General features: G+C 42.0%; 1 protein-coding gene across 15 annotated transcripts in view; it reads right to left on the reverse strand.

The window, feature by feature from the left end:
• Positions 1-14,689, reverse strand: part of RALGAPA1 (Ral GTPase activating protein catalytic subunit alpha 1) — a 241,084-nt gene extending 226,395 nt beyond the window's left edge. For 10 of the 15 annotated variants that reach the window (XR_016280990.1, XR_016280989.1, XR_016280992.1 and 7 more), the window contains exon 1: positions 14,388-14,689. Coding sequence is in view for 11 of the 15 variants with exons in the window: in XM_089522122.1 (XP_089378248.1) it covers positions 14,388-14,493 (106 nt within the window). In the remaining 4 variants the exon portion in view is untranslated. The remainder of the gene's footprint in view (positions 1-14,387) is intronic. The other 5 variants (XM_089522128.1, XM_089522127.1, XM_089522126.1 and 2 more) reach the window with 3 other exon arrangements.
• Positions 14,690-20,047: the final 5,358 nt, after the last annotated feature.

Raw genomic sequence — 20,047 nt, forward strand, 5'->3', positions numbered from 1 at the left:
TAAACAGCAGCTGCCTCTGGAATTCCTTACTGAGCCTGTGCAAACAGTCAAACAGAGAGAAAAAAGGAGAGATTATGAGCCTACTTCACCAGCTACCCCCAGCATGTTATAGAAGAACAGGTTCATAAGTCTGGGCATCAAGCAGGAAATCATATGAAAAGTTGCACTGATGAAAGAAAAAGTTCATCTCTTGATGCATTTTGAAAGAAGGTTCAAAATGGCTTTCTTTACCTAGGCAAGGCTTACCTGACCTATTGTTAGTTCTGAATAAAAAGTTTGCTGAAACATGTTGGAAGTGCTCTTTTTTTATGGCATATGAACCTATCCCTATTTTTTCCATGTTATTTCTTTCTCTGATATAAAACTTTCTGTTAAAGAAATAATGCCCAGGAACACACCTACTTTGTTAACTCAGGTACATCTGTAAATAATTTTGCCCATATTCAAAAGACAGTAATATTTTAATGCTAGTGAGAGTGCATAAGACCATAGTTTCAACTGATGCAACTGAAGATACTCCTTTCCTCCATCTTTTTCTACCCAGTGTGTGTAAGAGAAGCAAGGATTGTCTTACAGTCTTTGAACACTTAGCAAGCACATTAACAATCACAATGACTTAGCATTTCCAGCCTAATTTTTTAAAAACCCTTTTGTATCAAAAGTATCCTAGACAAAACTTTAGCTGGTCCTACAATTCTTATACAATGTAAAAGATTCCCCATGACATTATGACATTGTTCCATTAACATTGCAGCATTATTTCCCCTTTGAAAAACTCAATCATGTTAAATAATTACTGAGATAAACTGAAAGCAGTTCATAAACAGATACACCAGTGGAAAGGAAACACAAAAATAAATCATTTTCTAAAAGGTGTATATTAGGTCAACATTCTGTTTATCCAAATTATTCATATCTAAACTTCATTGTTCTGTCATATAAAGTCTACATAATTTGTCCAAATAATAGGGAAAATGTGACAACATTTCACTACACAGGCCAGAAATATTACATCACAAACAGTTCAAGACACTCAAAGGGACACCACTAGAGCTACATTGGTTAATCAAACCATCACAGTCTTCTTGCTTCAATAATACTGTTTTCCCTCATGCATATGTAAATAATCAAGTAAATAATTCTTGTGATTAAACAATCAGAATTTTAAAAACTGGATTGAAAGCTCCAGAAGCAACTTATTTTTATTGCAGAAATAATTATTCCAAGTCACAGAACTGTTAAGCAAAAGGCTATTGGACCAATGATACAGGATGGAAAATGTTCTTGAAATGGAAATATTCCACTTTTAGATTGTCCTTTTTCATAAAATTAACATCACTACAAACGAACACAGTATAAGCCAAATTAGAAATGATACTACAGTGGGCCCTTCCCCTATGCAGGGGATCCATTCCAGATCCCCCGCGTAAGAGGAATTCTGCGTATGCTCGTGCCCCGTTGGAAACAATGGGACACATGCTTGCAGTGCCGCATGCGCCATACACTTTATTGTCATGTGCCTTCAGTGTAAGCTTGAAGCTGTGTATAATGTGCCCGCATATAGCACTGGTGCACTATATTCATATCAAACATCAAAGTACAGTATGATTTTTAATGTGAATATCCACTGGAAATACATTTGTAAAATTTTCAGGTTTTCATTCCCCACCTATCCCCAACAGAACTGTGTAAAGGAAATGTGCCTACAGAGTTATGTCTTCCTTTACAATCCTATGCATATGTACAAGTGATTAAGCAAACTGAATGAGGCTTATTTCTGAGAAAACATGTTCCAAAATAATAGTCCCCAAGGTTCTGAACATAACATTTAAAAGATAGTACCCTAAAGGCAGCAGATCCCATTTGATCTGGGAAGCTTAGCAGGATCAGCTCTAGTTAGATGGAAAACTGCCAACAACTACCAGGTGCTGTAGGCTACATTTTGAAGGAAAGAACTGACTAAACCATCTCTAAGAATTTCTTGATTAAGAAAATCCTATGAAATTCAGAGAGTGATAAGTTAACAGGTGACTTGAAGGTGTGCACACATGAACACACACACACACACACACACACACACACACACACACACAAAACATGTTTACCAGTAATTAAGTCCTCTGACTTACTCCCATATAAATGAACATACTATTTTAGTTTTGTTTATTAAACAGTAAATATGTATGCATGCTAATAAAACATTAACTATGTTTACATGCTAAATTAGATCACTAGCAATTTCTACTACTGGAAAAGTTCTTAACTGTAAGGCATGGAGGCCATTTCTCCCATGGCTAGCTTTCAGTGCCCTTCTTCTTTCACCAAGACTCTGGACTTCAACCAGCAAGGCAATCAGGTTTTAAAGAGGGATGCCCTTGAGAGACCTGACTACAGTCAGCTCATTCCACACCCTAATGATTAGTTAATATCCCAAACCCATGGAGATATGAAGCTATGCTTTTCTTTTATGGCTAGTTGGCCAGTCTGACCTACTAAGCAGCTACACTCTTGGGTATGCCCTGCTCTTCAAGTATGTGACCTCCAGCCTGTTCATGGTTACACCACCTGCCTATGAACTTGTTCACCAAATCTGGTACTGTATCTCCTACCTCTGGTCCATGTGAGCATCGCCTTACCTATGTCTCACCTGGACTCTGTGGTAGTCTATTGAAAACTAGAATACAGGCCTGACAGACTAAATTTTATTATTAAATATAACACTATTCTATTTCCCAAGACACTGCTAAAAGGGCTTATGTCAAGCCTTTCCATTTCCTGAAATCTAGAGTAAGTTAGAAATGTTGTGTGCCTTCAAGTCATGTCTGATTTATGGTAAGCCTAAGACAAACCTATCATGGAGTTTTCTTTGCAAGATTTGTTCAGAGGTTTGACATTGCCTGAGGCTGAGAGCATGTGACTTGCCCAAGACAACCCAGTGGGTTAAGCATAGTAATAAATACTATTCAGTAAAGAACAATATGACCTGGGATACAAAGGTGACCCCAAAATGTAGGGAGAAAAACCTGATGTTTCAAAGACAGGGTTGTTTCAAGCACCACATCCCATACTGGAGTAGATTTTCTGAAAGCATAAAGGAAAAGAAAAAACTGCCAGACATCTTTGCCTTTTTCATCCAGCAATGTGAGGTGGGTCACATTCATTGCAATCCAGGATCCAACACCTAATATATAAACTTGATTAATATCTATACACAAGATCCCAACAGAAATCCATTAGCAGAATTTGGAAACTTATTACTTTTAAAATCTTGTTTATAGCTCATAATTACATTATCCAAAACCAGGAGCTTCTGAGCTGAAACTATAGCCCCAATGCAGAAGTACTATGTGTTGTCTCAATGATAAAAGGCATCTGGCTAACAGCTACTGGTAAGTATATTGTTATGTGGTTCAACTGGTCTGTTATTTTGATCTAAAAGCCATATTTGTGGTATTTCCCATAAACTGATACTTCATATGTGACACTGCAATTATGAAACAATCATTTTATATTCTCTCTATGTTTCTTAACTTATTTGAAAACACAATTCTTTAGTTGAACTAACAGTGCATACAGCAAAGAGTCACATTCAAACAAAAACAGCTGACTACCAGTACATTTACCCTACTGAGAACTGTAACTTCCTACTTATTTGATCATTATGTATAAAATGGAAAATTTAACTACTGCAGAAGACTGAAATATTATAAATCCTTCCAGTGACATGTTAAAAATCTGCGCTTCTTTTGGAAATATTTTTATTCTTCTTTTGAAAGACAATGGCGAGTTACAGACGCACCAAAGGGGTGTGCTAGGGTTGAGAAGGGGCATCACTTCCTGACGCCCCTCAACCCTAGTACGGACCGAGTCCGTACACAATGGTGGCGCCCGTCCACACGGGGGCCGCCATTTTGATGTCGCGGATGCATAGCATCTGGACGTCACGTGGCGGAAGTGATGCCGCGAGTGCGCAACATTTCGGTGCTTCTTTCTGGCTGTGCCCGGGAACCGCACAGTTTGGCCACTGCGGTTCCCGGACGCAGCAACTGGCGGCAGCGGCAGACCGCCCGTTTTGCGCAGTCTGTAACTCGCCAATATGAACAATATTAATCCTCTAACAGAAATACAGTTTTAGACCATGCATACTTTATCTCAATTTTAACTGTATCTCACTATTATCATGTGATTTTGGCAAAAAGCACTCTAGGTCTTATGGATAAGGTAACTTGTGACTCCATATAATTGAACAAGATGGTTCATTCTAATGAAATCTCAGACTATTCAACAGCACAAACGTCCCAGTAAATAAACATGATTTAGATGCATTGTGTTCTTTTGATCCAGAAAACACAGAGAATCATAGATCATAGAATTATACAGCTGTAGAGAATCATAGAATTGTAGAGCTGGAAGAGACCACAAGGGCCACCCAGTCCAACCCCTGCCATGCAGGAAATCTCTATAAAAGCACTGATGACAGATGGCCATCCAGCCTCTGTTTAAAGACCTCCAAGGAAGGAGACTCCACTACACTCCAAGGGAGTGTGTTCCACTGTCGAACAGCCCTTACTGTCAGGAAGTTCCTCCAAATGTTGAGGTGAAATCTCTTTTCCTGTAGCTTGCATCCATTGTTCCGGGTCCTGTTCTCTGGAGCAGCAGAAAACAAGCTTGCTCCCTCCTCAATATGACATCCTTTCAAATATTTAAACAGGGGTATCATATAACCTCTTAACCTTCTCCTCTCCAGGTTAAACATCCCCAGCTCCCTCAGTCGTTCCTCATAGGGCATGGTTTCCAGGCCCTTCACCATTTTAGTCACCCTCCTTTGGACACACTCCAGTTTCTCAACATCCTTTCTGAATGGTGGTGCCCAGAACTGGACACAATATTCCAGGTGGGGCCTGACCAAAGCAGAATAGAGTGGCACTATTACTTCCCTTGATCTATACATTTACTGATGCAATCTAAAATTGCATTGGCCTTTTTAGTTGCTGCATCGCACTGTTGACTCATGTTCAACTTGTAGTCTACTTGGACTTCTAGATCCCTTTCGCACGTAGTTTCCTTCAGCCAGGTGTCCCCCATCTTATATCTGTGCATTTCATTTTTCCGCCCTAAGTGCAGTACCATACATTTCTCCCTGTTGAAGTTCATTTTGTTAGCTCTTGGCCCAGCTTTCTAGTCTATTCAGGTAATTTTGAACTTTGATTCTGTCCTCTGGGGTATTTGCTACTCCTCCTAATTTGGTGTCATCTGCAAATTTGATAATTATGCCCCCAATTCTGTTATCCAAGTCACTGATAAAGATGAATAGCACTGGGCCCAGGACAAAGCCCTGTGGGACCCCACTGGTCACTTCTCTCCAGGATGAAAAGGAGCCATTGTTGAGCACCCTTTGGGTTCGGCCAGTCAACCAATTACAAATTAGTTACAATTACAATCCATGTAACAGTTACTTTGTCTAGCCCACATTTTACAAGCTTGTTTGCAAGAATATCATGGGGGACCCTGTCAAAGGCCTTATTGAAATCAAGATATACTATATCCACAGCATACCCTTCATCTACCAAGCTGGTAATTTTATCAAAAAGAGATTACATTTGTCTGGCATGACTTGTTACTCTGAAACCCATGTTGACTTTTTGTGATTATGGAATTGCCTTCTAGATGTTCACAGACTCTCTGTTTAATCATCTGCTCTAGAATCTTTCCTGGTATTGATGTCAGACTAACTGGACGATAATTGTTGGGACCCTCTTTTTTCCCCTTTTTGAAGATGGGGACAACGTTTGCCCTCCTCCAGTCTGCTGGGATTTCTCCTGTTTTCCAGGAGTTCTCAAAGATTATTGCTAATGGCTCTGATATTACATTTGCCAGTTCTTTTAATACCCTTGGATGTAGTTCATCTGGTCCTGTAGACTTAAATTCATTTAGATTAACAAGGTATTCCTCTACTATCTCTTTACTCATTCTGTGCTAAATTTCCCCTATTCTGTCCTCTACTCCATTTTCCTCAGGTTGAGGACCCTTTGCCTTTTCTGAGAACACTGAGGCAAAGAAGGTGTTAAGTAATTCTGCCTTTTCTCTGTCCTCTGTTAGCATTTTGCCATCTTCTCCACGCAGTGGCCCTACCATTTTCTTCTTCTTCCTTTTGCTGTGGACATATCCAAAAAAGCCATTTTTGTTGTTCTTAACCTCTCTAGCAAGGCTGAGTTCATTCTGCACTTTAGCTTTTCTGACTTTACCCCTACACATGCTAGCTGTTTGACTGAATTCCTTTTTGGTGATTTCCCCCCTTTTTCATTTCTTATACATGTTCCGAGCACATTTTGGTATTTGCTCCTCACCTATTCCCACACCCAGGCATTTTGCTCTGGAAATGGGTTTTGAAATTTCCTGCTTTAAAAATAGTTTGTGAAATATTTTGTGGCTCTATTATGTTAACTACTTTGAAAGGTTGCACCTGAAGAGCAGAAGAGAAATGTTTTAAAAGTAATTTGCTCAGTGATAAAGCCACTTTAGATCTTATTTTGGGAGAAAGGCCAGATATAAATATAATATATAAATAAAATAAATCAAAAACAGGTAACCACCATCCAGCTACAATCAATGTGGCTGGATCCACAGGTGTTTTTCAATCATCAAATGGGCTTCTCCTGATATAGCACATAGAATCATAGAGTTGGAAGAGACCACTAGGGCCCTCCAGTCCAACCCCCTGCCATGCAGGAAATCCAAATCAAAGCATCCCCGACAGATGGCCATCCAGCCTCTGTTTAAAGACATGTTTCTTTTGTGAGAAAACAGAACTGAAATCCAGAGATATACTGCAGGTAGCCTCAGGCATTGTGCAATTTCCTGTTCAACATCTCATACGGAATACTAGCACAAGGCACTGTATCTTGCATAATGTTCTCAAGAGCCTATTAGCACATGGTACTGACATTTCATGCACATCTCAAGATGTATGCTGGTACAAACCCTTGAACAGTGTCTGAAGAGTACAATAGCACAAGGCAATTTGCAGTCTACTGCACAAGGTCTCATGAACAAAGATGCATGCTTTGTACAAAGTCTTCCAATAGCTCCTCCACACAGTTTACAGAACAACAACAACACCAGAACTGCCCTCTGGTTTCTACCCAATAAGCTGCTTCTTTAAAACTCAAAATTGAAATGTTAGTATTGAAATCATAGTACAAGGAACAAACTGCGGAGTTTTTTATCTACACATACAAAACAATGCAAATAGACAAATAAACTTGTTTATTTATGGTCAATCATCCACCATTTGAATAAGATTATTATTATTATTATTATTATTATTATTATTAACTTTTATTTATAAAGTGCTGTAAATTTACACAGCGCTGTACATACAGTCTTTTTAATTAGACGGTTCCCTGCCCTCAGGCTTACAATCTAAAAAGACACCACACAAAAGGAGAAGGGAGTGGTGGGGGGGAAGGGGATGAGGTCCAGTAGTTCCTCTCTACCTCCAAGGCCTGGACCAAGGCAGGTGGACTAGAGGGAGGGCTTGGCTTCATAATGGATGGTTAATCTTCATCCAGGGAGGCAAGCGACAATTAAGCAAGGCCTGGGAACACTTCTCTGAACAGGATGGTCTTCAACTCCGTTTTGAAGCTGGTTAAAGAAGGTATGGCTCTTGTTCGCAGGGAAAGAGGGTTCCAGGAGTGAGGGGCAGCGAGTGAAAAGGGGTAAATCCGAGATGGGGCAGAGGAAATCCTGGGCTGGGACAGCAGACCTTAACTACCAGAACAGAGGGCCCAAGTGGGAAGGTGAGGAGAATGAAGGTCTGATAAGTAAGGAGCAGGAGCTTATACTGAATGCGGAAAGGGAGGGGGAGCCAGTGAAGGAATGCCAACACAGGAGAGATACGGTCAGAGCGGTGGGCAGATGTGATAATGCGTGCAGCTGAATGCTGGACAGAGATTAAAGGACAGAGGTGAGAAAGAGGAAGCCCTGCCAGAAGGATGTTACAGTAATCAAGTCGTGAGATCACTAAGGCATGGACCAGGATAGGAGAAGTAACAATACAAAATAAACCTTAACAATAAGAATTAAATTTTCAACATCCCCAAATGTGACTTAGGCGTGTTACAGACCGCCCAAAACGGGCGGTCTCACGCTGCTGCCGGTTGCAGCGCTGAGGAGCCCCAGCATCCAAACCGTGCGGCTCCTCCCCGCCGCAAATAAGAAGTGCCAAAATGGCGTTTCTCTTTGCGGCACAGTTATGACGCCGCGAGGCGCCAATGGTGCACTCGTGGCGTCATATGCGCTGCATGACGTGCGGACACAAAGCGTCCGCTACGTCAAGATGGCGGCCCCAGTGTGGGACGGACTCCGCCATTTTGTACAGACTAGGTCCGTATTAGGGTTAGGGGCATCCGGAAGGGACACCCCTTTCTAACCCTAGTACGGACCCAGTCCGTACTTTATGCCCTTCTGTAACGGGCCATAGAAAGCAGACATTTGTTAGAATCGATGAAATACAGCAATCACAGTGTAACCAGAAGGTAGAGGACCATTTCCAACTCCTTCAAGCCTCTGAACACTGTCGTTTTTTGTTTTTAATAATAGGAAGGGGGGTTGCCACTCCGGGGGCCTTCAGAACCAGCCATGTTGTGCTTCAAGTGCTCAGATGAGGGTTCAAATCTGGCCCTGATATTCCAAACCAGAATACATCTGCAGTCACTTCTGGTATCTCTGCTGCATTTTTTCTATGGTTTGTAAAGTCTACTGCAGGTGCTGAAGGTGCAATTTGACACCCAAAACTCTCACGATTGCCAAACCTTAGATTCACTTTGGATTCATGAGGACAACATTTTGTTTCATAAAGATCCTTTGTAAATCTACCATCCAAGATTTCTGAAAGCAGGCAATTAAATTAGCTAGTGATATGATATATTTGTTGTTGTCATGTGCCTTCAAACTGAACTTATCAAGGGATTTTCTTGGCAACATGTGTTAAGAGAGGATTTGCTTTTGCCTTCCTCTGAGGCTGGGAGAGGGTGTGACTAACCCATGGTCACCCAGTGACTTTCCATGGCTGAGCAGGGATTCAAACCCTCGTCCTCAATCATAGTCCAATGCTCAAAACACTATTCCACCATGCTGGATATACCATGATCCAGTACAGTGGTTTGAGCTTTGGACTACAACTCTGGAAATCAGTGTTCGATTCTTGATAAACTATGCAAATCTACTGGGTGACCTTGGATGAGTCACACACTCTCAGCCCCTGAAAACCCCATGATACGTTCACCTTAGGGTTGTCATAAGTCAAAAATGACTTGAAGGCACAAAAGAAACACAGCAACATGATAAAAGCAGATATTATAATACTGAATGGATAAATTATACTGTCACAGTCCTTTTCAATGTATTTCTTATGTTTTTAGACATAAAAAGATATAAAGATGAAGTTGGCTGGCGTGCACAAAAATGAATGCTATAAATTTCTTTTTTTTTCAATTAGTCTCAAAGATTATTATTATTATTAACCTTTATTTATAAAGCGCTGTAAATTTGCACAGCGCTGTACATAAATTTTTTAGTCAGATGGTTCCCTGCCCTCAGGCTTACAATCTAAAAAGATGCCACAGGATTCCTTTCCATATTTGACCCTCCATATCCACAGATTCCTTATCCACCAAATCAACCATCCACAGCTTGAAAATATTAAAAAATGTATAAATTCCAAAAAGTAAATCTTGATATTGCCATTTTCTACAAGGGACATAATTTTACTACATCACTTTATTTAATGGGATTTGAGCATCTACAGATTTTGGTAACCACAGGAAGTCCTGGAACCAAACCCAAGTGGATACCAAGGGGCCACTGTATATTTTTAGCTTGAATCATGAAAACAAGACTATATCTTTGAATAGTTTTTGGATATAGTTTAAGATTTTGTTAATGATAAGGAAACAATGTACTGTACAAGCTGTTGTAGAAGCCCTACATGGCTTAGTTAGTACCTCAATACGTGAAGTATGCAGACTACATCCAGTACACTCAATAGCTTTGACAACAATTCCCAGTCAGCATGGACTGTGATCAAAATATGGAATTGTATCCTAAACTATCTGGATGGAACCAAATCAGAGAAGACTGACCTAAAAGAAGACTACTTCCTATATATACCTATCCATGTCTAAAGTTTAGTAGGAGAAGTGCTTTTCCTAGTGCTCCTTAAACCTGAACTCCAAAGCGTAGCCAAAGGACCATTTCAGTAGCACAGCACTGTGGAATGCTCTCCTAGAACAGAATTAGTGCCTGAACAGACTGGCAGGAAGGGACGGCTTAAAGCCACTCCCCGCTGAAGATGCCTTGCAACTGCAGCAAACACACGCCACGGTCCCAAAGGTGCCCTCTGCCGCCAGCCCAAATAGGAGTGGGAAAGATCTGGTCCCATTTGAGCCAGGTTTGGGTCACCTTAGGCAGCCCTGGCATAACTTCCAGGCACTCCGACAGTATGTGGGTTAAAACGCCATGACCCCGACAGCATCTGGAAGCCTCTCCCATGTAATTGGCTGGGTGTCTTCAGGGCATGTGGCATTAAAACACCACACCACCGAAGCCACACAGAAGATGACTTTTGCGGCTGGTCTGTTTCAGCCCATACCTAGTACACATTCAACCAACTAAGACATTTGAACTAATTCTTCCAGACCTTTTAAATATTTCATTAATCATTTAAGATGGTTACTGCCAGTTTGTTTTGTTTGAGCTCATTTATGTAATTGGCTTTCACTGGCCCTAACATTTGTTTTAGTCTTTTGTGTTAGGAGTTTATCATGTTGTTAATTTTTTTTAAATGTAGTATTTTTATGTCTCTTACAGATTATTTTATAAAATGATGTTCAAATGTAACAAATAAAGGTTGTATATGCAATTTTCATGACATCAATTTTGTTTGCACACATGTACATTTTATAGATAGAATTTATGCTGACAGTATGGCAATCAGGTCTGTTTGGTTTTTTTCATGTCATCATAAAATGTTGTACCACAGTACCTTCACCAGAGATTTTGACCTCTGCAAAATAAGTGTTTTTAACTTTTATATTAAAACATGTGGCACAATACACTTATTAACATGAGAATAACTATCAGGTATACAGAAAAGGCAAAATACACAAACTTCTATGAACAATCTAAAAGTCAAACAGTTCAGAAAAAGGGGCGGTAGCAATGGTAATGTTTTATTACAAAAACTGCATTCAGCATTCATATTAGGAGTGATTTAAATGGTTTAATTACCTGTTAATTTAAAGATAAGGCCACATAATTTACCCATTAAATGAGTGCCTTAAGCAGGACACACAGATAACAACTACCATCATAAATGTAATTGAAATATATTTGTGAAAATTTGCAGATTATGCCACCAATGACATAAAATAAGGGGAAAGCAAAGACAAGTACCAGCAAAGCTAATTTTAGGAACTGGGGAAAATACATTGACAAATATTCTATCTCCAAATGAACTCAGAATGAAGGAGCACTGAACATTACATTCACTAATAACAAAGGAATTATTTCAGTGAAGTACATTTAGAAAGCATCCTTAATCTGACTATATGGAAATCTGTACTTGGATACCTTTCAAGGACAGTTATGGAATCTTATTTAACAATAAGAAAGAAAAGAAAACGTTACTGTATTGACACAACATTGTAGGGAAGGGCTGTAGCTGAGTGGCAGAAAATATGTTCTACATACAAAACCTTCTAGTATCTCCAGAAAGGCCTAGGAAAGACTAGTGTCAGAATCCCTGGGAGAGGCACTGCTTGTCTGTGTAAACAATACTGAACTATATGTACCCAGTGATATGGAGCAGAAAATTTCCAGACAACCTTCTAATGCTTGGTTTTTTTAGTGTAAAATTTTGTTTTACTGCTTCATAAAATTTATTAGGAACAATGAATTGATGCTTACATAAAGTCATTATACAGTCATGCAACTAATTCTAAAGACAGTACCAGTGAAAACAGAAGTGCCTCAATGGAAAAAGCTAAACTGTGTTGTAAGTGGATGAGAGGACAACCAAAGCATATCATGCACTGATTATTGGGTATGTTCAAATTAGCATCAGCAGTTTTCACTGCTCATATTTAAATGAACACAGGTTGATCCAAAAAATTAAAGAAAAATATTCTAATAAAAACAATGTCCACATAAAGGTTTCAAATTATCTGAATATGACAAACTACATGGGGAAGCACATGCAATGAATACTTCAGTATTTATGAGCCATGACAACATACAAGTTTTGCTCAGCAAATGTAAGTCAAATGAATATTCTAATATCGACCACGCACCATTTTTAGAGCAGTGGAAATTTTTCTATTTCAGAATTTCCTGAAAAACCATATAACTGGATATACCAAAGGTATATCAGAATATATGCTACAGATGCATAACTCCTTACCTCAAGGCAGACGACTAGGTAATTCACACATACATACACACTTGTTTGGCTCTGTAATATACAGAATTTATTACAATGTGTCTCCAATTCCCCTTCTTGCAAAATACTGTGGCAATTTAAAGATTAATGCATTCATTAAGGTGTAAGATTTAATAGCAATGTGGACTCTAGTCCAAGAAAGCTCATATCATAACAAATGCCTTTAAGGTGCCATAAACCTCTATAAATATTGTTAGAAAAGACTAATACTCTTCTAAACAAGGTTATTAACACATACTTTAATAAAAATGGACTATGGAAACAGAGTGGGGAGAGCAAAGGAGTTAACACTGAAATATAATCTCGCTGAAAGGACCTATCCTAGTGGCCACTTTCTAGTCTTTACTTAGTGGGTGGTAAAATGCACAAGCAGGAATGCAACTCATTTCCCAGGAGCAGACTCTCCCTGAGACACTCTTGAGGTCAGGACAAGAAAACAAACTGCAGAGATGGCATGTTTTCTCTTGTGTTTGTGAAACATTACACCAGACTATGCAAAACAGGGCCTTCGATGCCATGCCCAAAACATGAACCAAAAATACATGAACCAAATATCCTTCCCAACAGGAATCCATGCTCAGGTTTATCTAAAGTCAATAGTCCCTTAAATGCCCCTTAGTGATCCCCCTGCCCTATGGAAACAATGGTTTCCTGGCACATCTCACACATTATAACACTACCTAACCTCCCAACCTCACACAGGCTCTGTTGGCCAGTTCATCACATCATCATCTCTTTGGTTCCCACACGTCCTGCAAAAGGAGGATTTCTGGTCAGCTTAAGGAAAGCTCATGCTACAAGCTTCTCTCTTTCAGTGAGTTTCTGGACGTTCCACCTCAACCCATGCATCTGAGGAAGTAGGGCTGAGTCCAGGAAAGCTCATGCCACCAATGTGAAGTTGAAGGCTTTCATGGCCGGCATTCATAGTTTTTGTGGGCTTTTTGGGCTATGATGTGTCCATGTTCTAGAAGAGTTTATTCCTGGCGATTCACCACCAGCTGTGGCAGGCATCTTCTAGAACATGGCCTCACAGCCTGAAAAACCCACAAAAAAAAAAAAAAACATGCTACCTACTTCTTTCTTCCAGTGAGTCTCTGGACCCTTTACTCCAAATATCCATCTGAGGAAGTAGACTCAAGTCTAGGAAAGCTCAGGCTACCGCCTTGTATCTTTTAGTCTGGAGAGATCTTGCAGCACCTTTGAGACTAACTGAGAGAAAGAAAGCTGGCAGCATGAGCTTTGTCCAGAGGAGGAGAGCCAAGTGCTTCCCTGGAAGGCTCCTCCACCGCCCTGCTTTCTTAAAACTGTTAAAGTTGGCCATAGAGTTGTGCTGGAGGACCTAGATATTCCTAGGGAGGACATGCCATGTATACTTGACTGTAAGTCGACCTCATGTATAAGTCGGGGGGAGTTTGGGGCCAACATTGTGGATCTTTATATGAGGCTAAGTCGAGGGTAAAACTTAGGGGCATGTAATAAGGGATGTAAAGGATGAAGCAAAGGAAACGACGCCAAAGAACATACAAAATTCAACTCTGTGCTCACTTTAAAGGCTGGATGTTGGAGGGAAGAGAGGGAGGCCAGTACTTCCAGGACAAACTGCACTCTCGCTTTCGCCAGGGACCTTCCCTTTTGCTAAGTCAGAGCGCCTGCATTGACCCGCGGAGAAAGGAGGCGACGCAGGTTTTGGGGTCAATTTTCTGACCTAAGTTTCTAGACTTACAGACGAGTAAAACCAGTGAATTATCAGATGCCAGAGCCCCAGATGCGGAGGGATGCGCGGAAGCTCCTTCCTCCCTCCCTGCCTCCCTCCCTGCCTCCTCGGAAGGAAGGAAGGGAGACGGAGGGCCCTTTCCCCTCCACGGGCCTCCCTCCCTTCCCCTCTCACCGATGACGACGCGGAGGTGCTTGAGGCGGGTGAGCGGGTCCTTGCGGGTGTCCAGCACCTTCTGCGTGGATTTCCGCACATCGCCGTGGGGCTTCTTGGAGAACATCCCGCCCGCGGGGCCCCGGCTGCTCCCGCCTCCTCCTCCTCCTCCTCCTCCGGCGGCGGGCTGCCAAGGAAGGAGGGCTCCCTACATAGCCAGCGGCGCCCTCGCAAGCCACCCCCAGAAGCAGCCGCCGCCGCCTTCGCTCCTTTCCCCACAGCACTTCTCCTCCTCCTCTTTCTTTCCCTCCCTTCCTCCCGCTCTGGCTCGGCTGTTTCACGACAGCCGTCAAGCGCGGATGCCTCGGTCGCCGTGGCAACCGCCGTCGCTGCGACGTCATCGCTCTGCGACTCGGGAGAAGGAGGGCGGGGCCAGCGGGCTCTTGCTCTCTTTGGTCGCAAACACACTAATCTCCGGCTTTGGGACCCCTGTAACCGCCCTGGCTCAATGCTAGGGGAGCCTGGCTGGGGAGGACGCGGCTTTGTCAGGCCTTTCGCCTTCTCTGCCAGAGAGAGAGCTCTAGTGCCGCAGGGAACTACAGCTCCCAGGATTCCCCAGCACTGAGCCAGGGCAGTTAAAGCGGTCTCAGACTGGATTATTTCTGCAGTATGTTTTGGAGCTTTCTGACTGAGGGCGGCACTGCAGAAATAATCCGGTTTGACACCACTTTAACCGCCATGGCTCAGGGCTGGGGGAGTTCTGGGAATGGTAGTTTGCGGTGGCCCCAGAGCTCTCTGACAGAGAAGGCTGCATCGCTCACAAAACTACAGTTCCCAGAATTCCCTAGCATTCAGCCAGGGCAGTTAAAGTGGTCTCAAACTGGATTATTTCTTGCATAGTCTGGAAAATGAGAATGTGAAGGGATCTTGTTGCATCTTGGAAACCTGGATTCCTTCTGCAGTGTGGGCGCAGCCTCAGTGGTGGTTGTTGTGGGTGTGTTTGTTTCTAAAGCGCAGAGGAAAGTGACACCTGGCCCGAGATGAAATGTTGATTAAGCAAAGGGTGTTAATTATAAGGAGTCAGTGTTAACTCCTTGAAAGTAGAACTTCAAAGACATATAGCAATGGGAAATAGTGTCTGTACTAAAGGGATCTTTTAGCACCTTGGATACTAACTGAAAGAAAGAAGGCGGTAGCCTCAGTTTCGGTAGACGAGGCTGCATCCACACAGAAGCAATGATCCAGTCTGACACCACTTCAGCTGCTATGGCTCAATGCTATATAGTTTGTCATGGCACCAGAGCGCTCTGACAGAGAAGGTTAACAAAACTACAATGCTATGTTCTTTCCGTTAGCCTCGAAGGCGCAACAAAATTCCTTTGCATCCATGAAAGTAAAACACTTTTGTGAAGAGATTAATTGTGTGTCTTGTCGTGGCCCCATATTTGTCAGACACTTTCCTCCGCAAGACTCTTGTTTTAGTACGATTCATGGAATTTGAGTACAGCTTTTAGAAATGCATCCTGGGGTTTGAAAAACAAAAAGATTGCTTATGATGCCTGTAATCAGAAATTGTAGGGATTTTGAAGCAGAATGATTGTCAGGCTAAGGTCATGAACAGGAAACATTTGAGTTATTGAGTTACTATTTCACTGCTGGGAGTCTGTAGGATTGGGGAGAAAGGGCAAATTAGCATTGTGTCTTAAGGATGTGGTTACAACTTAGAGGTAGTTTGAGCAGTTGTTACTACCTCTACATTTCCTTTCTGGACATCCATCCCTACATGCATGCTTTTTTACTTAGATTCTCATTCCATTATATTTATAAAGAAGCTTGCATGCACGGTGCTTCTGGATGGAGGGCCCTTAACACTATTGATTAGAAGATATTACATATACCCTCCCCCCCCCCCCCTCTATATTGGATTTTCCATGGAAACAAAAAAAAAGAACTAGTAGCGTAAAAACACAGGAGGGCTCAAAATGGACCTCAGTGTATTCTGCACAACTGCAACAACATTGTATTTGTCAGACTTATGGACAATTGGCACACAACTAAGAGAAACATAACTGCTTTTATTTCATTTTTATTTTGTTTTCACCGAAATGTAGTGCTTTTTTAGCAGTCGGAGTGTATGCTCTACCCAGAGTGCCTTTCATTTTTCTCTTAGCTTATCTAGCACTGTAATTCAGCTCCTGCAAGAACAAACAAACAAAATAAACCAAGGTGATCTCTTAAGGTACCATTGCATTTCTTATAGTTATAGATTAACGCATCTGGAATTTCAATTAATAGCTGCCAAAAGCATACATTTCTGTCTACACTTCTCCCCATTTACATGATATGCCCCCTTTCCTATTTTATTCACTCTATCTTATGTCAAACAATTTTCTGTCCTGAGCCAGCATGGCATAGTGATTTGACTCTGAAGACCAGGGTTCGATTCCCACTCGGCCATGGACTTGTCTCACTCTCAACCTCTGAGGAAGGCAATGGCAAAGCTCACTTGAACAAATCTTGTCAAGAAAACCCCATGACACATTCACCTTAGGGTCACCATAAATCGGAAACTACCTGAAGGCACACAACATACACACATACATTAAATTCCACCTATGTTTTCTGTAGATCCACAAATACCTACTCACCCACCAGCTGTGCTGCAAGACAACACAAAATAAGGAATCAGGTTGTCTAAGATGCTCTGTGGCCAGTTCCTTTTGGACTGTATCCTCTAGCACTCCTAAATTAAATTTGCATTGAATTTAATACTTTTTTAAGGAGGGGAGGGTATCAGGGATTTTATATGTTTTGTATTTTTAACTTTGTTAGTCGCCCCGATTGTTCTCAGAGGGGCAGGATACAAATAAATTTTATTATTATTATTATTATTGCCAATGGTTAAGGATGTTGTGAGTTGCAATCCCAAAACATCTGGAGGACTAACAATTCTTACCCCTGCAATTGCTTCTAGCTCACAAAACTACAGTCCCCAAAACTCCTTAGCACTGAGCCATGGCAGTTAAAGCAGTCTCAAATTGGATTATTTCTGCCGTGTGTTTTGGACCATTGGAACTGAAGTAATTTGTGGATTTTATCACATGAGGCTTCCAAAACAGAATTAAAGAGGGATAGTTGGGCTGTGCCTGTACCTTATCACAGGAGGCCATGGCTGCCCTGTAGCTGCTTTGTCTTCCATCCATTCCTGGAGCACTCACTCCTTTTCATTGATGGGCAAACCCCATCAATACTTCCCAGTCATGCTGCTTTTCCATTATTGAATCACATGTGATAAGTTTCTCTTGCTGCAGTTCTCATATGCAGGCAGTCACACAGTGTGAGTGGGTATTATTATGTTCCTCTTCCCCTTTTCCCACTCCCCCTTACTATTCCCAAGCAGGCAGTTTTTCTTTCCTTTTTAAAATTCCTTTTATTTATTTTGCTGAATCGCTGTAACTGCCCAACTGGCATGTTACAGGCATGCTGAGAAGGAGGGCTTACGAAGGCCAGCATGCAGAAGGCAGAGCCCGGGACTATAGCAGCAACATGGCACTTTCAAAGAGTTGAGCAAAAGTAACTATTCCCAAATCAGTATGTTTGCATTTCCTACACCAACATGATTGTGGCATCTTAGTAGCCTGGTAAAGTCCTATGAAAAAAGCTCAAGAAAGCATCTGTTTCTCTCTCACATACATACATATTATTTTATTCAAGTTAGATGTGCTGTCAACCCATAACTCTAAAGGTTAAATAAAGCAGTATTTATTCAGGTGGCCAGGTCAAGACTATCCCATATTCTGTGATTTTAGGGACAAAACCTTAGACTTAAGAATGGCCCATTGTGATGTCACCTTGGTAGGACCTTGGTGAAGTCATTGAGTGTGATATATTAAGTAACAGCCATATTTGCACAGTGTATGCCGTTCAAGTTTAAAACAAAACAAGTCTGACAAATGAGGAAATGCACTTTTTAAGGTAGCACTTTTACTCTGAGATGCTTTCCACTCGTGCTGAGGACCAACAAAGAGGTTCCAGGCCTTGCAAACTGGGAACACTAGTCACTCAGATTATAAACTTTTTGGGATATAGTTGGATATGCAAATGAAAAAAGGTGTGAATGAATTATTGAGAAGGGATAAAGAACTGCCAAGCAATCCCATGTAGATAAGGGAGGGAGAAATAAAGCTAGATAAAATAAAACAGTAACTTCCCTTGTCCTGCAAGGCTGAAATATAGGAAGCATTTTCCTCTGGAGGGAAAGCTGCTTTGTCAAATGTATTAATATTCCCCTTTCCAATCTTCTCAATTAAGAAGGAAATAAATACATTAACTCCAGGGCTGGCATACTCACACTAGGCCACATTCTGGAGAAGTATCAAGGAATGGGCTGGCTTTGGATTTAATAGATCCTCACTCAGCCTTCAGAATCAACACTCCTTTTCAAAGAACCAGTGGTAAAACAGCAAAGTTGGAATATAAATATAACCAAATTAGGGTTGCCATAACCCGGCTGCAACCGGGTTTTTCCCGGTTTTGGCGGCACCTGCCCGGTCACGGCACGGGTGCAGCCAAAAACCAGGAAAAGCCCGGTTGCAGTGGGGTTGCTAGGCAACCCTCGGGGCCTTGCTGCCCTCCTCCTCCTCCACCGCGCATGGCCGCACGGAGGAAAAGGAGGGCAGCGAGGCCTGGGGCAGAGGAGGCTGCAGGGAGGCGGCGCCTCTTGGGCGCAGCTGCGCCAACTTCCCCGCCTCCCTGCAGCCTGCTCACCTCCTTCCTGGTCCCCGCGGGGGCCAGGAACGAGGCGAGGCCCTGGCGATGGCCGGCGCTCTCCTCGCCTCCTTCCTGGTCCCTGAGGGGGCCAGGAACAAGGCGAGGCCCCGATCCTGGCCTCCGATCGCGGCGAGGCCCGGGGCCTAGGCGGGTAGGGAAAGCCTCCTTAAGCGGAGGCTTTCCCTCGCCGCTTGGCCTCTGCTCCCCGCCGTGATCGCGAGGGAAAATGTAGGACAAAATTTTCAAATGTAGGACACATTTTTTGTGTGTCCTACATTTGAAAATTTTGTCCTACATTTTTCCCAGTTTGGAGGTCCGGCACTATGGCAACCCTAAACCAAATAAGTACATAAATAAAAATGGATGACTTCAATTACCATCTTATTGATTGGATAGATATGTGTTTTGGTCAAAACAGACTGTTCTGTTGTATACCAGAATGTGTTTTGGAAATTGGAGTAGAACTACAGAAACGGTATATTGCTACAGGATTTTCATCCCTGGGATTTTGCTCCTGGAGTTCTATCATATGTCTCTCTAGTCATGTATTTAACCACACCTGAGGAATTATTCCAGTCTCTTTACCATTTTGTTTGGCCATTCCTGTCTCTTTCCATATCTTTTTCCTGTCGTCGTGTCAGAACTGTACACAATATTCCGCATATGATCATAGGCTTGTCTAAGGGCTGTAGGACATTGGCAGTTTTATGTTTTATTCTTTTTCTAATTATGCCCCCCCACCCCCTGTGGACTTACTTCCTATCCTTCTTTCTTTTTCACAGCAGCTCATCACTGGGTCAACAAGCTATCTACCACAGCCCCCAAATCCTTATTTTGTCTGTTGCTGTCAGCTTAGATCACAGCCTGTTTTCCCAGTTTGGAAAATCGTTAAAAACAATTTGTGATCCACT

The sequence above is a fragment of the Sceloporus occidentalis genome, unplaced genomic scaffold, assembly GCF_023333645.1.
Source record: "Sceloporus occidentalis isolate IW3139 unplaced genomic scaffold, rSceOcc1.0.p SCAF_4, whole genome shotgun sequence".
NCBI classification, from domain to species: domain Eukaryota; kingdom Metazoa; phylum Chordata; class Lepidosauria; order Squamata; family Phrynosomatidae; genus Sceloporus; species Sceloporus occidentalis.